We start from the raw sequence: 23332 nt of genomic DNA, 5'->3' as shown, positions 1-23332 counted from the left end.
TTCCGCCCAGATCTGCGCAGCTTCCTGACACAGAAGGAAGGAGCCTGTGCCTCCCTGCTTGTTTATGTACCACATGGCCACTTGGTTGTCCATCTGGATTAAGATTATCTGATGAAATAGATGATCTTTGAAAGTTCGGAGCGCATAGCGGATTGCTCGAAGTTCCAGGAAATTGATCTGGTGTTCGGCTTCCTGTTTGGACCATAACCCTTGGGTTTGAAAGTCGTCCACATGGGCTCCCCAACCGATGTGAGAAGCGTCGGTGGTTAGGATTACTTGCGGATCCGGTGGAAGAAAAGGTAAACCCTGAAGGAGGTTGACCTGAGTCGTCCACCAGGTTAAGGATAGGCGCAGCGCTTGTGTGACTGTGACTATGGAGGACAGAGGCTGAAAAGCTTGAATCCATTGGTGTCGTAGAGTCCATTGTGTTACTCTCATGGCTAGTCGGGTCATGGGAGTGACTTGAACCGAGGATGCCATGTGTCCTAGGAGAATAAGGAACTGGCGAGCCGTGGCAGTGTTCTGAGACTGGAGCTGGCGAGCCAGGGATATTAGGGTGTGGACCCTTTGAAGAGGAAGGTAAGCCTTTGCCTGTAAGGTGTCCAAGTCTGCTCCAATGAAGGATAAGGTTTGAGACGGGACTAAGCAAGATTTCTCGTAATTGACAAGAAACCCTAAGGAAAGGAGTGTTTGAATTGTCAATTTTAGGGAGGATTGAGCTATCTGTTGGGTGGAGGCCCTGATTAGCCAATCGTCCAGGTAGGGGTAGACGTGGACACCTTCCTTCCTTAAGAATGCTGCTACCACTACGAGGCATTTGGTAAAGACTCGTGGGGCAGAAGCCAGACCGAAAGGTAGGACACGGTATTGATAATGGTCGTGGCCTACGAGAAACCGCAGATATTTGCGATGGGATTGTGTGATCGCAATGTGGGTATAAGCGTCCTTGAGGTCGAGAGAGCACAGCCAATCCCCTCTTTGTAGCAGAGGGAGCAGCGCGCCTAGGGTTACCATTTTGAACTTCTCTTTTTGAAGGTATTTGTTGAGGGCTCGAAGGTCCAAAATGGGACGTAGTCCCCCTGATTTCTTTGGTATTAGGAAGTATCTGGAATAGAATCCCTTGCCTCGTTGAGAGGGAGGAACGGGTTCTATAGCATTTGATTTCAGAAGAAGAGACACTTCCTGTTGTAATTGAGCCAAATGGGTGGATAGACTCCGCGCTTGAAGAGGCGGGGAGTCTGCCGGAAGAGTTATGAAGTTGAGGTGGTAACCCTGTGCGATAATTGTTAGCACCCACTGATCTGAGGTGATCTGCAACCAAGGTTGTAGAAAATGGTACAGTCGACCTCCTACAAGAATGTCTGGAAGAGGGGTTTGGCATGTGTTCCCTACAAGGGAGTCAAAGGCCAGCCGCAGGCCCAGGAGGAGGGGCTACAGTAGGCCTTTGTTTCCTAGGCTGACGCGGCTGAGGCCTAGTAGAGGATCGAGCTGGACGAGGCCTGGCCGATGGAGGGTAGTAACGGCGTGGCCGAAAGAACGACTTCTTAGAGTCCTTCTTAAGTGGTTGTTTGGAGGAAACCTCAGACGGAACAGAAGAAAGTTGTTTCAACGTTTCGTGGTGATCTTTCAATTCAGCTACTATTTGCTGAATTTGTTCTCCAAACAAATTGTCCCCTAAGCAGGGTAAATCCGCTAAACGATCCTGGACCTCTGGGCGAAGGTTGGATGACTTTAACCAAGCCCAACGTCTGGCCGAGATGGCAGTAGCTGAAACCTTTGTGGAGGCATCGAAGATGTCATAAGCCGTTCTGATCTCGTGCTTCCCCGCTTCAAACCCTTTGTTAAGAAGGGCCTGAAGCTGTGGCTGGTATTGGTCAGGTAATGTGTCAGCAAAATCTTGCATCTGTTTAAGGATGGCTCTGTTATATTGCGTCATGTAGAGTTGATATGAGGCTATGCGAGAAATCAGCATAGCTCCATGGTACACTTTCCGTCCCACACTGTCTAGGAATTTATTGTCCTTGACCGGCGGAGTGGAGGAGTGTGGCTTGAGACGCTTGGCTTTTCTTTGTGCGGACTCCACCACAACAGAGCGATGATCCAGTTGAGGCTTTTGAAAGCCTGGTGCTGACTGGACGAGGTATGTGGAGTCAGCCTTCTTGTTAACTGGTGATACAGATGAAGGAGATTCCCAGTTTTTCTTTAAGAGATCGAGAAACACCTGGTGAATGGGGATGGAAGCGATGATTTTTGGAGCGTCCAAAAATTGAAGCAGTTCCATCATTTGGTGTCTGTCATCGGTCTCAGATTGCAGCTGAAAAGGTACAATTTCGGACATCTCCTTTACAAAATTAATAAAGGAGAGATCCTCTGGAGGAGATCTTTTTCTACTCTCTGTAGGAGAAGGCGGTGATGGTAAATCTGTGTCAGAAGATGTATCATCACCCCAGGTATCATAGGGATCACTTGGGGGTTGAAGCCCCGATGGACCTGGTTGAGGATCCGAAGGCATCGAAGGAAACCTTGGAGGAACCGGTGGTACAATCGGTACTGGGAACGGTATCGAGGGTTTCGGTGCTGCCGATGGAGTCGGTGCCGGTCTTGGAACCGATGGAGCCAAAGGATAAATCGGTGGAGATATACGAGAAGGCACCGATGGGACCACCCCGGAAGGGGGAATCAGGAACGGTGTTTCTCCCGCCGATGAAAATCCAGTCGGAGACGATGGCGCTGTCGGTGCTACTGGAATTATCGATGGGAGGGCATGTACAAGTGCCTCCATACGTTGTAGTAGCGGTGCCAGCGCTTCCACCAAAGGTTCGGTGGTCGGTTCCTTCCTCGGTGGCGGAGTCGGTGCCGGGGTCGATGCCGGTGGCAGTGCCGGAATCGGTGCCGGAGACGGTGCCAATGGAGGTTGGAATCTTTGCATCGCTTTCTCGATGGCCTCCTGGACCAGCCGGTCCAGTTCTGCCCGGAGACCAGGGGTAACAATACCCGGCTCGACGGGAGAGGGAGGCTGAGGCAGAGCCGGAGGGACCACCGTAACCGGTGGGATCACGGCTCCCACACCCCGAGAGGGTGAGGGTTTCCTCGATGCCTGCGAACGAGACGTGGACGGTGCCAAGTCTGAACGAGGCCTCTTAGTCGGTGGCTCGGCTTGTTCAGAGGTCGATGACTGTGGATCCTCGACAGGCCGAGACTTGTGCCGTCGATGGCGATGCTTGTCCTTCCGGTCTCCTCGCCCATCCGGGGAGGGGACAGGAGTCGACGGCCGAGAAGTCATCGATGGTGGACGGTCACCGGAGGGTTGACGATGGTGGTGCAACTTCGACGGTGCCGGTTCCGATGACATCGATGCTATCGATGGCGTTGGGGTGGGTGCATGGAAGAGGAGCCCCATCTTCTCCATCCTGGCTTTGCGACCCTTAGGTGTCATTAGGGCACATTTGGTGCAAGTCAGGACATCATGCTCACTACCCAAACACAAAACACAAACCCTATGGGGGTCTGTGATTGACATAGTCCGGGTACAATCCGGGCATCGACGGAACCCCGTCGCCATGGCTTAAGGCCAAATTTAGTCGCGGGCTCGGTAATTGCCAACAGGCCTCGAGGGCCAAATTCGACGGTAGTCGAAGAAAAAAGGCAAAAAACTTACCGGTTTCCGCGGAGGTGACAAAAATTTGTCGAAGGGAGACCCCTGAGGGGCAAATTTTCTTCGGAAAGAAAAATACCGAATTCCTGTCAGGAACGTGGTAAGAGAGCTCCTTTCACCACGTGGCAACTGCTGCGCGGAAAAAAGAAGACTGAAGGGAGACCCCTGCTGGCTGCAGGGTCAGTGCCTTGCTGGGCATGCCCAATAGGGGCCAGTCAAAGTTCTGTTTAAACTTTGACAGAAGTTTTCCGTGGTGGGCTCCATCCTCGATGTCACCCATTTGTGAGGACAACCATCCTGCTTGTCCTGTGAGAAGGGACCTTACACACTCCTGCCTCAGAGTCTGCAGATGCTCCTATGCCTGACTTAACTCTCAAGAAACACACGACTTATGGGTTGCAGTGACCATGTAACCCCCTTCTCAAGTCACTACTATATACGGTTCAAGCTTCCACATAGTTCAAGTTTCCCTTCTTCATCTATAATTGTGTTCATGCTTCAGCTCATTACCTATCTTCTCTCTCCCTAAATCCTTTGTGAACTCTGTTCATTAAATAAGTTGCTCTTATTTGAGTCCTTCTCCTCCACTGCCAACTTTCAACTCTGTGTTTTCCACTTTGTGTACCATTTGCCTGAAAAAGACTTCCCGAGTCTGTGAGTCATGCTCCCTCTCTGGCCGTATTCAAAAAGTTTAACATAAGCACATAAGAATATGCCATACTGGGTCAGAACAAGGGTCCATCAAGCCCAGCATCCTGTTTCCAACAGTGGTCAAATCCAGGCTATAAGAGCCTGGCAAGTACCCAAAAACTAAGTCTATCCCATGCTACTGATGCTAGTAATAGCAGTGACTATTCCCTAAGTCAACTTGATTAATAGCAGTTAATGGAATTCTACTCCAAGAACTTATCCAAACCTTTTTAAAACCCAGCTACACTAACCACATCCCCTGGCAACAAATTCCAGAATTTAATTGTGTGTTGAGTGAAAAAGAACGTTCTCCGATTAGTTTTAAATGTGCTACATGCTAACTTCATGGAGTGCCCCCTAGTTCTTCTATTATCCTGTTACCCGTTCTAGACCTCTCATGATTTTAAACACCTCTATCACATCCCCCCTCACCTGTGTCTTCTCCAAGCTGAATAATCCTAACCTCTTTAGTCTTTCCTTATAAGGGAGCTGTTCCATCCCCTTTATCATTTTGGTCGCCGTTCTCTGTACCTTCTCCATCACAATTATATCTTTTTTGAGATTCGGTGACCAGAATTGTACACAGTATTCAAGGTGCAGTCTCACCATGGAGTGATACAGAGGCATTATGACATTTTCCATTTTATTAACCATTCCCTTCCTAATAATCCCTAACATTCTGTTTGCTTTTTTGACTGCTGCAGCACACTGAACTCTGATTTCAAAGTATTATCCACTATGATGCCTAAATCATAGTGATCTTGCTCCTCCAAACTAGCACAGGGACTGCCGGACTGGAGTTGGGACTTGGCTACTATGTCCCTAAAGGTCTCTCCTCTATATGTCTCGGTCTGCCTCAGCTCCTCCAGGTGTGCCCCTCTAGCTTCCAGGGATCAGACTCATTCTTTAGGAGCTCTTTGCAGCAGACGCATACATACAACCTCTCCCCAACTGGTACATATTCATACAAGTGGCTCTCAGTGCAAAAGATTGGAAGGTTCCTATCTCACTGTTGGACTGCTGTCTGCATCTTAATATTGGTGAGTTCTTAAATAAGTTACTATGAGAATAGAGATGTGTAAAGCAGAGTCCTTTAAATTTTTGTGATGTATATAATGTTAATATAGCAATGACCTGCAAAGGGACTATTAATCCAATTGATAAGGGCTAGGTCACTCCCTTGTTTAGATCAATCCCAGATTGATTTTTGATGTGAAAATATCTTTTGGGATAAGAATCTATAAATCAAAGAATGAGCTTAGGGATAGGTGGGAGAGAAAGACACCAAAGGAAATTACCTACCTTTCCTAGCTTTTGCACCTCATCGAAAATGTACCCAAATAGGATGAAGTCTGTCCAGTAGGCTACATGCTCTATAATAACTAGAGGTTCTAATAGAAAAACAGGTGTACATGTAACTGGGTCTGTCTGGAAGGCTACAGAAGGGAAGTGGGAGATTCACTAGTAACAGTAGCTCTTTAGATCATACTGTGACGATAGAATCAAACTAGCAGCTAAGCCTGGTAGGCTGCAAGCTCTGTAATTAACTAGAAATCCTAGCAAAAACGCAGACCATTCAGAGGACGTAGGAGGCTGAATGTTTGGCCAATGGCCACAGAAGAATAGCTGGGTATTTAAATTATTACAGAGCTTTGTTGCTAGGCATGAGAAACGTGTGTGCTGGAAGGAATTAAGTGGGGATTTTGTATGCTCTTCTATATAAGATGGTAGGGGTTCAAGGGAGGAAGACAAATAAGACTATCCTGGATAAGGAGCGACATCTTGTAGGTGGTCATACTCTGCAGCTGACAGTTGGGATGTATCATTAGCAGCGTGGGCAGGGTAACTCAGCAGATTGGTTGGGCCAGATGGTCTTTTACTTCTGTCATTTACTATGTTACTAAGTATAAGTCTTTAAAGTTAGTCACAAATGTATTACGTTAGTCCAATAAAAGGATACCACCTACAACTTAACTTTTAAAACTACTTCTTCCTTTTTTCCGCCTCTGATTGTGTGTCTTTGGAATCATAAGACCACCTACACCTCTATAATTACAAGAAAAACACCTCAACTCAAGACCATGGTTCAAATTTTACCAGGAAAATTCATAAAAAGCAAATAAACTAGCTTTTTGCCAGTTTTATAATTTCTAAAGTAAAAACTAGTTGCTAGCAGTGAATTCATAAGCAGGCATACCAAGAGAAATTTAGCAAATCCCCAGCATGCTTACATAAACTAGCATTAGATCCCTAATTTCACACACAGCTGGTTACACACTCCAGAGTAGACACCAGCATATCACAACTTTGGCGCCCAGTCAGAGAAAGGCCAAGATGATTCGTAGTCCAGCAAACAGTGCTGCACGTTCCAACTTACCCTTCTGGTTTTCAATTTCCCAGCACTACGAAGATTTTATTTGTATTTTTTAATTTTAACATTACAACATATACTGTACCTGTTTGTAATCTTACACATTAGGATTAACTAGTTTGGTTTGCGAAATCTAAAGAACACATGATGATCAATTATTCAGTAGCTGGCTGGAGGAAGGGAAAATATTCTTCTGATTCAGGAATACTCACTGCAGACATCAGAAGAAAGATTACTTTTCTTGCATCACAGAAAAGCTGAAAAGTCAAGGGGCTTTCTGTTTAAGATGTGTAGGTTTAGCACAGCAAAGAATTAATTGTGCTGTGCTAAACCTACAGCTAAGCCTAAACCTGAGATAGGACCAGCTATGCTAACTCCATAGCTGGTCCTATCTCAGGATTGATGCATTTGAGCATGAGAGGGGAAATAATTGTCCTCTGCTTGGACAGCTCTTGCCAGCACAGGAGCAGCACCAAAGGGTTCATTGTTCAGAGAAGATTTTCAAGTATATAAATGTTTTATTTTTGGTGATCATAAGCAAGCAAAAGTTTATTTATTTATTTATTTATTTTAACAGATAGGTAGCAAAGCAAGGAGTTAGTTAGGCGCATACCCTTTTTTCCACAAACAATGAGAATAAATGGTATGGCAAGTGAATAACCATGATTTCATTTTGTTTACACCATATATGAATGTCTTTTTGCTTAAAGATATGTTCAACTAGCATTCAACACAGTTGCCTCTTATTGTGATGTCACAGGACAAAGTGAATGAGCCTACTCTGATTTATGGATCATATTCAAATTCCAGAGGAATGGCAAGTTTTAATACAAAGAGATTAATGCTTCCTACAAGCTAATTTAATGATTACTAAAATACATATGTAAGGGATGCTAGGATCCCTTACAGAGCAAATTGCCCTTAGGACACATTTATGGTAGATGTTGGCACTTTTCAGACCCTCCCTGAATGATTCCCTAAGCAGGGTGGTCTGGACTGGTCAGACAGTCATATAAAACAGGCTGAGCACCTGCAGAGGTGTGGATTTTTTTTATTTTTTTACTTATGTGGTGTGAGAGGGTCTGTTCAGGAAAGGGGAAAGGACTCTGCCCTTGCCCGCCTCTTCACGGAGTGGCAGGGATTGTCCTGAGAAGAGAGGAGAAGATTTTGCCTTTTTTTTTTTGCACAGAGTTTTGTTTTGGAGACCTACACTTGCTCAGGAGGGAAGTCACCCCTGCTTGTGGGAGGACTGGAGAAGGTGCTGCTTCTCCTTTCGGCAGAGGGTGGCAGTGGCCTGAGATAAAGGAAGATTTATTTTTTTTTGTAGAGAGAATTTAATCCAGTTTGTAAGAGGGATCTTTTGACCACCATTCCTACCTACCCGAGGAAGGAGCTTTTTGTATTTTGAGATACAGTATTGGGCTTTCTGTCACCAGAAGCTCAGTTTGAAGAGTGTAACATCAAGGACAGAGATCCTTACCCTCTTAAGAGCCTGCTCCCTAACTTCCAGCGTGGGCCTCATAGGGTTTCCGTCTACAAAGGACACCGACTCAATGGAACAATACTGAGAAAGGGCACTTTGGACTCTTTGTTTTGTATGAAGATTTTCTAAATAATTATTTTTGCAAATTGGACTTAAAATAATTTTTGTTACAGTAAATACTTTTTTTTTGAACACCCACTACAAGTGTCCAGCCTGTTTCTTCTGAGTGAAGGAAGGCCTCAAACAAAGTATCTAAGATTGAGGATGAGCCAGGAATTCCTTACCACTATTTGCCTACTTATTGCATCTTATGAAAATCCAGGCAAGGCCGCTTTTAGGGGAGACTGGGGAGCAAACAGGGCAATTACCTAACCCCAGCACCACAAGGAGTCCCTTTGGCGAAGTTTATTTCTTTTTTTTTTTTTTTAATTTTCTTTATTTCTTTATTAGCCGACATTTGATCTGAGATATCACATCGGTTTACATTCAGGTATTGTAGGTTTGATTTATATTACAGTTTTTAAGCACTTCAAAGCAGATTACATTCAGGTACTGTAGGTATTTCCCCATCCACTAAGGGCTTACAATCTATGGGGGTCATTTTCCAAGCAGATCGCACGCGAAACCATGATCGGGGCAGAGGCAGGGCGGCGTCAGCCCCAGAAGAGGAGTAGTCAGGGCAGCACCAGGGCTGACGCCGCAAAGACTTCGCCGACAGAGAAAGATGTGCGTCTTTTTCGCTGCCAGTTTCGCGCCGAATAACTACACCTTTTATAGTGTAGTTATTTGGCGTGACGCTGGCAGCGATCGCACCGTGGAGGTGCAATTTCTGCCGGCTATCGTAGGACCGCCCCCCCGTTACCGCGGGATTCAAAGACCCCGGCGGAATTAGTAAATCCAGCCCTAAGTTTCTACCTGAGGCAGCAAAGGGTAAAGTGACTTGCCCAAGGTCACAAGAAGCAGCAGTGAGATTTGAACCCTGATTTCCACTGCTCTATTAGGCTACTCTTCAGTGAAGGAGAGCTGTGGAATGCCCAGTCCCAGCTGGCACTCCTTAGTTTCTGCCATGGGCCCCAGCGTGTCTAACTTACAAGGGATCTATCCATAACATCAATGTCGTTAATACTGGATGAAGCTTCTACCATTATATTTGTTCATATACACAGGATCTTTCTCCTGTGGGAGATTCATTGGCTGCATCCTCTATTTCAGAGCTAAGTAGGTCCTTAGATACTGGAGAAACAGAAGACATGTCCTCCTTGACGGGTAGGGGAAACTAAAATCACTTGTTTAGAGCCTCCTGTTTACCAAATAAAGCTCCCACTGGCTCTCTAGCCTTGCTTCACCCTGGAGTGAACCTGTTGCTATTCAGGTTGCATCAGCCCAGACAGCTTTAAAAAAAAAAAGTTAAGAGAATATGTATTGCTATAAAGGGCGATAAGGCTAAATGGAACACTGAATAAGGACAAGTTCAAAACCTGCGAGCGATGTTACATCCGTCAAGCCTTCAATTTTTCTTACAATCCAGTCCCCAAGATCAGCTCACATGCATGGGAGTTAAGAAAGTGAAGGAGTTATAATGTAGGCAGTAACACTGGAGAAGGTGAGGCTCTTTGCTCTGAGATAGAGACTTGGACTTTTAATATTATGTTATCACATCCTAAGGAAGAAAGACAGGTCCTCAAAGGGAGAGGTTGGTTACTGCATTCTGAATGCAGGAGAAAGAAGGCTGCCAGAATGTTTGAGCAATAAGGTTAACTGCCTTGGATAAAAATTTAAAACACAATACATAATAGGAAAGCATCGATCACGGAGTTTGCTGCAATCCTCATCTTCCTGTATATATTTCTAAAACCTTGCCAGCTCTTTAGAATCTAGATTATGGGTTTTTAAAAATTTTGTTTTAACTAAAATTGGGCAAAAAGCTGGCTGGCACCTAAAAGAATGCATATTTTTTCATCTGAATTGAAAAATCTATTTAATAAATATGCTAAATGCCCATAGTTATCGCTACATAGATGAGTAAACAATACCTATTTGGATGTATGGCAGTATACAGGAGGAGTCATCTGAACATGCTTAAACTCTGACGCATTCGATAGGGTTAATCATAATACGTTGCTTGACAGATTGAGAGAGATAGGCTTAAATGAGACTGCTTTACAATGGTTTAAATCCTACCTTGATAACAGATCATACAAAGTCAAAATACATGACAAGGAATCAAGTGAAATTGACATATTCCATGATGTCCCACAGGGATCTTCCCCGTCTGCTACCCTTTTTAATATTTATATGTTCTCTCTTTGTAAAGCTTTCAGCAGGTCTAGGTTTGAAACATTTTATTTATGCAGACGATGTCCAGATTTTAACTCCAATTACAACTTCTATCAAAGACACTTTTAAACTTTGGGATATTTATCTTTCTGCAATTAATAAAGTTTTAACACAAATGAGTCTCTCACTTAACCAGAACAAAACCGAAATCCTCTACATTTGTAACAAAATGAAAGAGAATTAGAGATACTCAATGCCCCAAATAAAATATCCCATCTCCTCAGTAGTAAGAGACCTCGGAATTCAGCTAGATAATGAAATGAATCTAAAAAAATGGATTAACAGTATAATTAAAGACAGATATTTTAAATTAAATGTTTTAAAAAGATTGAGACCTCTTTTACATAGCTCTGATTTTAGAACAGTTTTACAAGCCCTTATTTTTTCTAAGACAGACTTTGTAAAGCTTTGTTTTTCGGCCTCCCCACCTCCTACACCAGATCACTTCAACTTCAAAAGTCAGCGGCAAGAATTTTACCCAATACTAGAAAGAATGAACATATTACACCGATATTGAAAGACCTGCACTGGTTACCTATTGTTTTTCGCTCACAATTTAAAGCATTATGCCTAATACATAAGACTCTGTGCAACGATAAAACTGAATGGTTAATCGCAGCTTTACACTTCCACACATCAGAAAGAACAAGATCAGTAGAAAATGGGACTCTTCCAATTCCATCTCCTAAATCAGCCCATCTGAACTCAGTTCGAGAAAGAGTCCTATCCATCGCTGGGCCTCAACTGTGGAACTCACTGCCACAAGACCTTAGGCTTGAAACAAATATGAAGACATTTAAAAAGCTCCTTAAAACATGGCTATTTCAACAAGCCTTTCAACTATCTGGATAGTGTGTTTCTCTTTTATAACTTATTTCTTTCTGCTATTTTTAAATACTTTTTAGAATTCTTAATTCTTTTATAGTTTTTATATGAGTTTTATGTGGTTACAACTATTTTATTCTTTGGAAATGCAAATGTTCTTAATTTGTACATTTGATAGCAACTGTAAACTGATGTGATGTGTGTACACGAATGTCGGTATATAAAAAAATCAATCAATAAATAAATAATAAATGACGGGATCATTTAAAACCAATAACAGAGTTTGCTAAGTTTCTGAAAGAAGTGTTCAGAACGCAGAGAGGACTGAAAACAAAGAGATGGATAACACAGGAGTAACTGAGCACACTTAAGCTTGTTCAGCACTTTGAGTCAGATGCAGAGGGGAAATGAGCTGGGGGAGGGGTGGGGGAGGAGAAAAGAGGGCAAATAATAGCCAACCAAACAGCACGAATCTCAGGGAAAATGTATCCCCTCAGAAACCAAGGAACCAAAGGAAAAACAAAGATTCCAGACCGATGGGTGAGGTTCCTCCTCAGGGGTCGGCAATGTTCACTGACCTCCCACTGAGAGAGTCACAATCATGGCTCGAGAGTGGCACCTAGGATGGGATTTCTAGTGCAGGCATAGTGGGACCTGAAGGGAGCCGTCGACTCTTACGTCTTACAGAAAACTATTGCTGAACTATAGCGGGAGGAAGGCAAAACAACAAAAAAAGGGTGGGGGGGGAGGGGAAACCCTAGGTAGCTGTGGATAAAGGTTTCTGCCACAATAACCCTGGGTTGGGCTAACTTTGGATTCAGCCGCAAGCCCAAAAGAGGAGGAAACTGCCAAACAAAATAATACACTTAAAACTTTCCAAGCAAAACAGTTGCAAGCCTGAATCTCAGCCCTGCAGATGAACACTTTTCCCATCTCACCCGAGCTAGGGGGGAACTAGGGGTATAAAGGTAGAACCCATCATATCAGGAGGAGAGATTCTATCTGAGCCTCCATCACCAGCCTCATATCTTGATATGTAGAAGCACCTGAGGTTTTATAAGAACATAAGATGTGCCATACTGGGTCAAGCCAAAGGTCCCTCAAGCCCAGTATCCTGTTTCCAACAGTGACCAATTCAGTCACAAGTACCTGGCAGGATCCCAAGGGGTAGATAGATTCCAAGCTCTTATCCCAAGAATAAGCAGTGGATTTCAGCAAATCTACCTTATTAATGGTTAATGGACTTTGCTGCAGGAACTTGTTCAAAACATTTTTTTATTACAGCTACACTATTCGCTTTCTCCATATCTTCTGGCAATGAGTTCCAGAGTGATTTGAATAAAAAAATATTTTCTCTTAGAAACATAGAAATGATGGCAGAATAGGACCAAATGGTCCATTCAGTCTGCCAGTAAGCCCTTGGTAGTTTGTGCTGTGCCGTGTAGGTTACCCCATGCTTATATGTTTCCCAGACCATAAAAGTCAGGGCCCTTGTTGGTTGCTGTTTGAATCCAGTTCCCTATTAACCCCTTGTGCTTATCAGTATCCCACACTAGCCCTCATTGATAGCCATTGAATTCAATTCCCTGTTATACCTTGTTGTTGAAGCAGAGAGCAATGTTTGATTTACATCAAAGTAACAGTCTTATTGGTTTATGGGTAGTAACCACCGCATCAGCAAGTTACCCCCAGACTTGTTTCCCCAGACCATAAAAGTCAGGGCCCTTCTTGGTTGCTGAATGATTTCAATTCCCCTTTCCCCCCCTGCTGTTGAAGCAGAAAGCAATAGTGGAGTTGCATCAATAGTATTAAGGCTTATTGGTTAAGTAATAACCACCTAACCATCAAGTTACTCCATGCACTCTCTTCTTCATTTCCATCCGTTAGCCTTTAGGGTTCCACAGTGTTTATCCCATGCCCTTTTGAATTCTCTCACTGTTTTGGTTTTCACCACCTCCTCCAGAAGGGCATTCCAGGCATCCACCACCCTCTCTGCAAAGAAATATTTTCTGACATTGGTTCTGAGGCGTCCTCCTTGGAGTTTCATTTCATGACCTCTAGTTCTACTGATTTCTTTCCAATGGAAAAGGTTTGATGTTTGCACATCATTAAACTCTTAAGTATCTGAAGGTCTGTATCATATCACCCCTGTGCCTCCTCTCTTCCAGAATATATTCATATCTTTCAGTCTCTCCTCATAGGTTTTCTGATACTGACCCCACACCATTTTGGTAGCCATTCTCTGGACTGCCTCCATCCTGTCTCTATTATCCCTTTTGAGATAAGGACTAGAGAACTGAACACAATACTCCAGGTGAGGCCTCACCAAGGCCCTATACAAGGGCATCACCACCTCCATTTTCTTACTGGTTATTCCTCTCTTTAAGCAACCCAGCATTCTTCTGGCTTTAGCTAATCGCCTTATCACATTGCATCTCCATCTTCAGATCACCAGAAACTTTCACCCGAAGATCCCGCTCTTGGTCCGTGCACATCAGCCTTTCACCCCCATCTCATACCGCTCTTTTGGATTACCATATCCCAGATGCATGACTGCACTTCTTGGCATTGAATCCCAGCTGCCAAATCTTCGACCACTCTTCAATCCTTCGTAAATCACTTTTCATTCTTTCTACTTCTTCCGGCATATCCACACTGTTGCAGATCTTAGAATCATCTGCAAATAGACAAACTTTACCTTCTATCCCTTCTGCAATATCGCTCAAAGATATTGAACAGAACCGGTCCCAATATCAATCCCTGTGGCACTCCACTTAACACGGCTCTCTCTTGAGTAAGTTCTATTTACCATTACACTCTGTCTCCTATCACTCAAATAGTTTGTAATCCACTCCACCACCTTAGCGCTCACTCCAAAGCTTCTCATTTTGTTCACAAGCCTTCAGCTTTGCTGAAATCCAAATAGATGACATCAAGTGCTCTTCCTCGATCTAATTCTCTAGTCACCCAATCAAAAAAAAAAAATCAAATTTGTCTGACAGGTTCTTCCTCTGATGAATTCACATTGCCTCGGATCCAGCAACTTACTGGATTGTACATAATTCAGTATCCTTTCTTTCAGCAGCATTTCCATTAATTTTCCCACCACTGAAGTAAGGCTAACCCGCCTATAGTTTCCAGCCTCCTCTCTGCTACCACTCTTATGAAGCTGGACCACAACTGCTCTTCTCCAAACTCACGACACCACTCCCATTTCCAGGGATCTATTAAACAGGTCATTTAGTGGACCCATCAGGACATCTCTAGTATCCTGGGATGTACATCATCCGGCCCCATGGACTTGTCCACATTCCGTTTTCCTAGCTCTTCCCATACATACTCTTCTGTAAAAGGAGTTGTGTCTAGCCCATTCCTTTCTACGGTCTTGTCAACCAGCAATGATCCTTCTCCAGGGTTTTCTTTAGTAAACACAGAACTGAAGAATTTGTTTAATATTTCCACCATTTCCTTGTCTGTCTCGGCACATTGCTCTCGTCACATTTCAATTTCACTATACCACTTCGGGCTTTCCTTCTTTCTCTTATATATCTTAAAAATGTTTTGATACCTCTCTCTATCTCATGGGTAATCCTTTCTTCCACTTGACCTTTTGCTTTTCTGATTTTATTCGTCTCCTCCCTCATTTTCACCAGGTATTGATGATACCTGTGTTCCTTTTTTTGGGATCCTTTATACTTCTTGAATGCTGATCTTTTTGCCTTTATTTTTGCAGCCACCTCCTTTGAGAACCAAATTGGTTTCTTTTTCCTTGAACTTGTGTTTATTTTTCTAACATATAGATTTGCTGCCTTTGTCATAGCTCCTTTTAATTTAGCCCACTCTTGTTCCACCTAGCCCATTTTCTCCCAGTCTCCCAGTCAATTTTTCCTCCAGGTACATCTCCATTTTGTCAAAGCCCATATATTTGAAATTGAAAACCAGGTCTTCGTGTGACTTCTGTGTATCTTGTTCACAATATCAAACCATGCTGTCTGATCACTTGAACTCAGGTGGGCATCTGTCTGGACATTATCCCCATTCATGAGCACTAGGTCCAGGATTATACAGTCCCTCATGGGAGCCATTACCATTTCTTTGAGCATAGCCCCTTGGAAGGCATTCAGTATCTCTCTACTTCTCGTAGATTCCACAGTCTACATCCATCAAATTAAACTCTCCAATGAGCAACACTTCCACCTTCTTTCCCATCTTTTTGATGTCTTTGATCAGATCTCTGTCCAGCTCTTCTGTCTGAATTGGAGGCCTATAGACCACGCAGATATAAATGGAAGCATCATCTTTTTTTAGGCTAGCCTATAATGCTTCTTTCCTATCCCATGTCCCCTGCATTTCAATTGCTTAGATACTACTTCTGACAAAGCGCTACTCCTCCCCCTTTCCTGTCCTCTCTGTCCTTCCTTAAGTTTATAGCCAGGGATGACTATATCCCAGTCATGTGACTCTGAAAATCATGTTTCTGTAATAGCAGGTCTGGGATTTTATTGCCCAGACTATGAGCATTTGTGCTCATTGCTTTCCAGGTTCTCACCTTCAGGTTACTGCTCTTCTTGGATTTCTTTTGTGCCTTATTCAGCTGACTTTTGTTATCCCCTTCACCCATTTCTTTGGGATTGAGATTTTGGGGGGGGATGACATTCCAATTTTGTTCTGCCACCCCCATCCTCTAGTTTAAATGCCTTATGACATAGGGTTTTAATTTATTACTTAGGATCTCTTTTCCTGCCACAGACAGATGTAATCCATTTGTTCTTGAGTTCCTGTACACTCTGTGTAAGGGGGGGGGGGTAGGGACATGTTGGCTGTACAATTGTGAAGAATAAGTGCCATTGGGTCACAGGTCTTATCCTCCCTGAGCCCACTGTAAACCACTTTTTTCTAGGCTTTTGAATTCTCTGTGGTAGTGGGGAAACGATTCCTGAATTCTGTAAAGTGGGCGAGGATTTCTTGGTGGTTGGTTGTTCTTTATTGCAGATAATTCAGTTTTAAGGTGAGCCAACACTTTTTTCATGGAAGAGTTTTGAACAAATTGGGCAAGCCCTAAGTTTCCAGATGATTTGCCTCAAGACAAAGGCTCCACAATTGTTACATTGGATAGTCCTCATTTTGCTCATTTGATTTGATAGAGAACACCTAAAGATTTACCAAATTATCTTATTACAATTACTATTCAAGTCAGACTATATTAGAAGAACAAACCCTGGGGTGAGTGGAAATTAAACAGTTGATATTAACTACAATAATTTTAGCTTACATGGAGTTATGGGGATTTTGTAGTTTTAAATGTATTACACAGTAACTTCATTGTGTGTCCGCTGGTCTTTGTACTTTTCAAAAGAACAAACAACTGACGTTTACTCGTTCCAATCCACTCATGATCTTAAAGACCTCTATCATATCTCCCCTCAGCCCTCTCTTCTCCAAGCTGATGAGTCCTAACCTCTTTAGCCTTTCTTCATATTCACGTTCCCCTGGGGGAAATGGAAATCTCATTCAGGATTTAATAGTGATGCCTACTGGCTATCTTATTAGACAGCGGGTACCCCTGTTCTAAAGGATTAACGGGCCAATACAGTACAGTACGCACTGTTAACCCTTGATTGGATGCGCGTTTGATGTGCTAGCATTACCCCTTATTCAGTAAGGGGTCGAAAACGCGCGTCCAATCACCCTGAACCTAATAGCGCCCGCAACATGCAAATGCATGATGGCGGCCCTATTAGGTATTCCTGCGCGATTCAGTAAGTAAAATGTGCAGCCAAGCCGCACATTTTACTTTAAGAAATTAGCGCCTACCCAAAGGTAGGTGCTAATATCATGAGGATATTAAGTCGGAGGTCCCGAAGGGTAAAAAAAGTTAAAAGAAAAAAAAATTCGAAGTAGGCCAGCGGCTCGCGGGTTGAAAACCAGATGCTCAATTTTGCCGGCATCCTGTTTCCGAACCCGTGGCTGTCAGCGGGCTCGAGAACAGATGCCGGCAAAATTGAGCGTTGGCTGTCAAACCCGCTGACAGCCGCCTCTTCTTACCTGTTTCTACCGCCGGACCTAATTTGCATACTGTCTCGCGCACACAGGAGAATGTCCTGTGCGCGTGCTGGGAGAGCGAGCATTCGTCCGCTCTCCCACAGACTTTACTGTATCGGCCCGTATGTGATGAATGGGCTTGAAGAGAGGGGGAATAATTAAAATTAGGGAAAATGCAAGGTAGTTATGAATGAAGGACTATGGTGTCCGAGTCTAACTTTAATCTTTCCTCCCCGACCACTCCTCCCATAAAAGGCAACAATCATGGTTGGGGTACGTTCCCAATGGGCTGAAAATTCGAAGAGAAAGAGGCTGCTCTGACCACCCCCTACCAAAAAAAAAAATCAATAAGTACAATTTCTCATAAACAAGATGACTCATTTGTAGTTTCAGCCACTGCTCAGACAAGCCTACAGCTCCTCATAGGGATACTGTCAAGGGACAATCTCAAGTTCATTTCAGCAGGACAAAGATATATTTAATTTTGTTACAACTTCATTACTATTAGCTGGTAAAAACCTCTCCTGAGATCTATACAGGACTGGTACAAAATGAACTACTGTACAGCAGAGTGGCTAGGCTGAAGGAAAGGGGGAAGCAGGTCACTGAAAATAGCCATCATTCACCATAAACCATCAAGTGTGGGGGGGACTCCTGCACTGAAAATACTGAAACAATGGCGTGGCTGCTAAGACTGTCTTACCAGGACACTGCAGCCTTGGGAGAGAGAGCGCAAACCTATAATATTCGTGGCTGATTGCCTCAGCCTCTCCAAGTCAACTCTGTCCAGGATCCCCTGGGAGGGTTCCTGATGCAGTCCTGCAGCTCTAACTTTCTTCCTATTTTAGTTATTGTCTATACTACCCAACTACCCAGCCCTCCGTCCCCCTGCACTTGTTCCACCAGAAATGCAATATTTCTGAAAGGAAGATCATTTATTTATTTATTTATTTATTTATTTAAGGGTTTTTTATATACCGAGGCACGTTTGCAAAACATCACCTCGGTTCACAATGTAACATAACTTAGCAACAGGCTTTACAATAATAACATTTTTTAACAGGGAGAGGATTAACAAGGGCAGGAGTAGATAATACGAGAATTATATACATATGTACAAGTTAGTTTTAACAAGTGAGTTCATCAAAGCAGTCAGAGTAATTAGCAGGGGAAAGTATTAATAGGGGAGGGGTAGAGGGGAGTATACCCACAGAGAGTGGAGGGTAGGGTGAGTAAGTAGAAGGGCGAGACTAAGTCGGGTGGTCATGTCGCATCTTTGGGGGGGGGGGGGGGGGGAGTCAATTCGTTAGTCAGGGTACGCTAGTTTGAACAGCCATGTTTTAAGATTGTGCTTGAATTTTTTGTGGCAAGGTTCCTGGCGTAGTTGGGAAGGCATTTTATTCCAATGGGCGGTACCTGCAATGATGAATGATCGCTCTCTAAAGGTGGTATGCTTCATGAGCTTGGGAGAGGGAGTCTGGAGTTTGGCCTGGTGAGGCGTTCTTGTGGGTCTGGTCGGAGTGTGAAGCAGGAGATGTTCTGGGAACCATTGCATGTCGTGGTTATGAATGGCTTTGTGTATAAGCGTGAGTACTTTATATACTATCCTGGAGGTTACGGGGAGCCAATGTAATGATTGGAGGACGGGAGGGATGTGGTCATGACGGTGAGTATTGGTAAGGATGCGTGCAGCAGCATTTTGTAATAACTGTAGCGGTTGTAGAGTACTTTTTGGTAAGCCTAGGAGGATAGCGTTGCAATAATCAAGTTTGGACAGGATCATAGCTTGCAGTACTGTGCGGAAGTCAGAGGTGTGAAGAAGGGTTTGATTCTCTTCAAGGTGTGGAGTTTGAAGAATCCGCTTTTTATAGTGGCCGAGATGAATTTTTTTGAGGTTAAATTGGTTATCTATCATAATGCCAAGGCTGCGGACTAGTAGGGTAGGAGGGCAGCTGGGTGGTGAGGGGGTGGGGGAGAGACTGCGTGAGGGGTTGTTAGGAGGAGAAAGAATGAGAAGTTCTGTTTTGTTAGTGTTGAGTGCTAGGAAATTATTGGAAAGTAATTTATTTATCTCAGCTAGAGCAGTATTCCAGATCTTCATTGCATTTGCTATCATACAATTTCAATTACTTAACAAAAAAGGCTTTTTAGATTCTTAATATTTACCACTAATAGTTGACATCATCCTTTACCTGTCAGTAATTTTTGCTGCTTTCTGCTCCTTAAAACGTTAACATTAAGCAGTGTAATAACATTTTTAAAGTCAACCCTCTTTGGGTCACTATCAATTTCACAACGGGCACCTCAACTTCCTGCTTCTTCAGTCACTGAGTCCCAGAGGAAAGAGGAGGGGAGGTGCTGACGCACCGAGCTGGGCAAGTCTTCCACAGTGATTGACATGGGCCTGAAACCCACAGCGTCCGTCAGCAAGTGCAATGCAGGCTTGTTTGTTATTATTTATTTATTTATTTTTAGATTTTTATATACCAGTGTTCCTATATGAAATAAAGATCACATCGGTTTACATTGAAACAGAACATGAAAATTGCCAAAAGGCATTACATAGAACAAGGGAGAGAGGATACATCTACAATGGAAGCCTTGTCCAGCTGCACAAAGCTGAAGTGTACCAGCGACTTAGTGGTTAGAGCAGCAGGCTGAGAACGAGGGAAGCCAAGGCTCGAATCCTTCTCCCACAGACGCTCCTTGTGACCCTGGCCAAGTCACCTCACCCTCAACGCTGCTTCAGGTACAAACTTAAAATTGCAAGCTCTGGGGCAGGGAAATAACTGTTGTAGCTGAATCGTAAGTCACCTCAAGCTTGGGTTTGGAAAAGAAAGTAATTAAATCTCAATCCAAATCCAAAAATCCAATACCAATTAAAAGGGCACATCATGGATGTTTGGAATTACAAATATATCATCATTCTTTGACCATCCTGCCTGACTTCTTTATTCCTAAGGAGACACTCAGTTGGGAAATGTCCTCTACTTATACTACTCGTTGTTGGATGGGAGGAGCTTAGACAGAGAAATTATTCCACAATCTTTGCAACATCTATGCAATGAAGGAATTCACTTTTTACATGCTCGTTACAGTAAGATGTGAATGCACACATGGGCACTGCATAGCTGCAGGTCGGCTGGAGCCGTTTTGAATTTGGGGCAGCAGGAGGAACGTACTCTCCCATCCTGCCCACCTGCCTATTCATAACGATATGCGATGAGTCTGGGGAGGTGAGGGTGGGGATACTTGGAATGCCTTGGGGATGTGTCCTGGGTGGAGGGACCTAGGCCAGTAAGTGTTCATCGTCAGGTTGGTGGGAGGGGCACTCACCAGTCTCACCTTGTTTAGGGGTGGGCTCACTTGAGCGGACTTTGGGGTAGGAAAGAGAGAGGAGGGATCATGGCATGGGAGGGAGGGTAATTGGCAGAACATTTTCAAAGAGGAAAATAGTGGCAATTTTGTGTCTGACTAGGCTAAATTTCCAGTCAATTTAGTTTACGGTTGAAAATGATCCCAAAAATATCCAGCTAAATACAGCTGCACATCTTAGCCACTCAGTTCTTTGAACATTACTACCTAAAAAAATTAGGATTTGGGTCTTATTTGCTTCTGAGCCCAGATGACTTGAGGCTGCTTCCAGGCCTGACAAGCACAGGTAAAGCGAGTATGGCTGTACCAGGCTCCAAATTCAGGAGAGAGGGAGAGACACAGGCTGGAGGGAAAGAAAGGACTCAAAGCCAAGATAGAGAGAGGAGCGGGAAGAGAGAGAACACCCAAGGATTGAGTGATGACCAGACCCAGCAAGTGGAATGTGCCAGACAGAAGCTTACTAGCTCACTGGTTTGGCTATCAGCTTGGGAGGACTGTGGAAGCCTGCTGTGGTAATATCTTTGGTACTGCGCTATGTGATTAGACAAGGGATGGATAGGGGGATTAATACGTTACCTTTATGCTCATCTAACCCAAGAAGCTGGTGAACCAAGGAGGTGGCCAAAAATGACTATCCTGGATAGGAAAAGACATTGCAGGAAGTCATGCCCTATGCCTGGTAGCTGGGAAGTAATCCTGGTAATTTGGATAGGTTGATCTTTTTCTGCCATCATCTACTATGTTATTATGTGGTAGGAGGGAGGGAAGAGAGCAGAAAAGCAATTGTGGCAGGAAGGGAAAGAAGTTACTAAAATCTGCTTTACCCTTTTCTCCTTGCTCACTTGCTACACCCCCCCCCCCCAAAGTTCATTTAACAACTGTCCCCATACCTTCAGGCAATAGCAGAGACTACAATCTTCACATGTGACTATAATTCTTTGCTGAAACCAATAAAGCAGGAGCACAGCAAGAATCCTTGAAGAATGCTCTCAGGCAAGGAACTTATTTTAAATCAAGAAATGTGACCATAACAAAATAAATAAATAAATAAATAAAAGGTATATGCATTTTATTCCAAAACCAGGTATAATGATCTGAAAAATGCTTTAAGCCACATATGACCAATAGAAGACGCCACAGAGTTGGGAAATGGGCAGGGGGAGATTTTGCTAAGTTTAGTTCCTACTGCTGCAGTACTGTCAGATGAGCACGACGCAGCAGAAACTCAGCCCTTGCAAAGTCTGTGCCTTACCTCCATGATAGGGCTGGAGGCGAGAACTTTCTCTTCCACATTGGTTTCACTGGCTGAGCCCCCGACCGTGGCAAAGTAGCGCATGGCGTATTTGGCGGAAACTGTCTTGCCGGCTCCTGACTCGCCACTCACGATGATGGACTGGTTCTTCTCATCTCTGCAGCAGAGGAGGACAACAGCTTGTCGGTTACCACAGTTTTAAAAGCCCGGGCGCTTATGAGAAGAATGCTATTCACAATTCAAACGCCACTTTCAGGACACGGCACGCTGTGCAAAACTGATCTGGGCCCTGCCTATGTTTTGAAACCCAGCAGTGGTAAATTACACAGTGCAGCGAATGGTGGAGGCTGGAACCCATCCCTGGCTCCGGGGGAAGGCACCACAGTCCTCTAAACGTGAGACCACATTGAGCTTGGCTTTACTTGTACTCTGCCGTTTTTATTTCTCATATTTTGTTTTAAAGAATTTTCAGAAGTAACTCAAAATAAAATGCGTTAAAAAACTGTACCTAAACATCCATCACAGCTGCAAAAGGTAAGCTCGGGTTTTTTTGCTCCTGAGAATTTGTAACATTTTAATCTAGTCTGGCACGATGAAAGATTACCTTAATCTACAGAACATGCCATTGTGCTGAGTTCCATAAAACAAGTCACTCTTTTGCCTTTATCTGCAGCTGGCATTCTTATAATACCTGATATCTGTGCTAAGAACAGGTTGGTACAAGGTTTCTGAGGCTGTTTAAAGGTCCACTCTTAATCTACTCACCATGACAGTGGTTCTCAACTCTGGTTCTTGTGAACTCCAAATGGACCAGGTTTTCAGGGTAAGAAAAGTATGCAAACTAATCTGGGTGTAAGATCAAATGTATGCAGAAATAACTCATGCACAGTTCACTACTTAGTAATAAAATCATCAGTTCTAAAGCAATACTAGCATGCACTGCACTGTACAGATACACATAGAAGACAGTCCCTGGTCCATGGAGCTTCCAATCTAGTCAAGACAAACAAGGATTCAGGACATAGATTTAATAAAGTAAAACATGGATAAGCTCAACAAGGTTATCATCAAGAGGAGCCAGGGTTTAAGATTTTGAAACAGCCTTAAAAAGGTGGGTTTTCAAGCGGGATTTGAATACAGCCAGAGAAGAGGGTCATCTTAAAGGTCATCTTAAAGAGAAGGTCATCTTAAAGAGAGCGTTAAAGACCTGGGATTTTGGTTAGACATTGACCTAAACTACAAAAAACACATCGCTACAAAAATAAAAGAAGGCTTCTACAAACTTCAAATATTAAAACATCT

The 23332-nt window shown here is 43.6% G+C and overlaps 1 protein-coding gene across 3 annotated transcripts in view; it reads right to left on the bottom strand.

Moving 5' to 3' along the window:
- MYO5B (myosin VB) overlaps positions 1 to 23332 on the bottom strand; it is an 896473-nt gene that overhangs the window by 486314 nt on the left and 386827 nt on the right. For all 3 annotated transcript variants that reach the window (XM_029580146.1, XM_029580135.1, XM_029580157.1), the window contains exon 5: positions 22031 to 22187. In XM_029580146.1, the coding sequence (XP_029436006.1) occupies positions 22031 to 22187 (157 nt within the window). The remainder of the gene's footprint in view (positions 1 to 22030; positions 22188 to 23332) is intronic.

Source organism: Rhinatrema bivittatum, chromosome 1 (assembly GCF_901001135.1).
Source record: "Rhinatrema bivittatum chromosome 1, aRhiBiv1.1, whole genome shotgun sequence".
Lineage (NCBI taxonomy): Eukaryota > Metazoa > Chordata > Amphibia > Gymnophiona > Rhinatrematidae > Rhinatrema > Rhinatrema bivittatum.
This window is presented reverse-complemented; position numbering and strand designations above follow the sequence as displayed.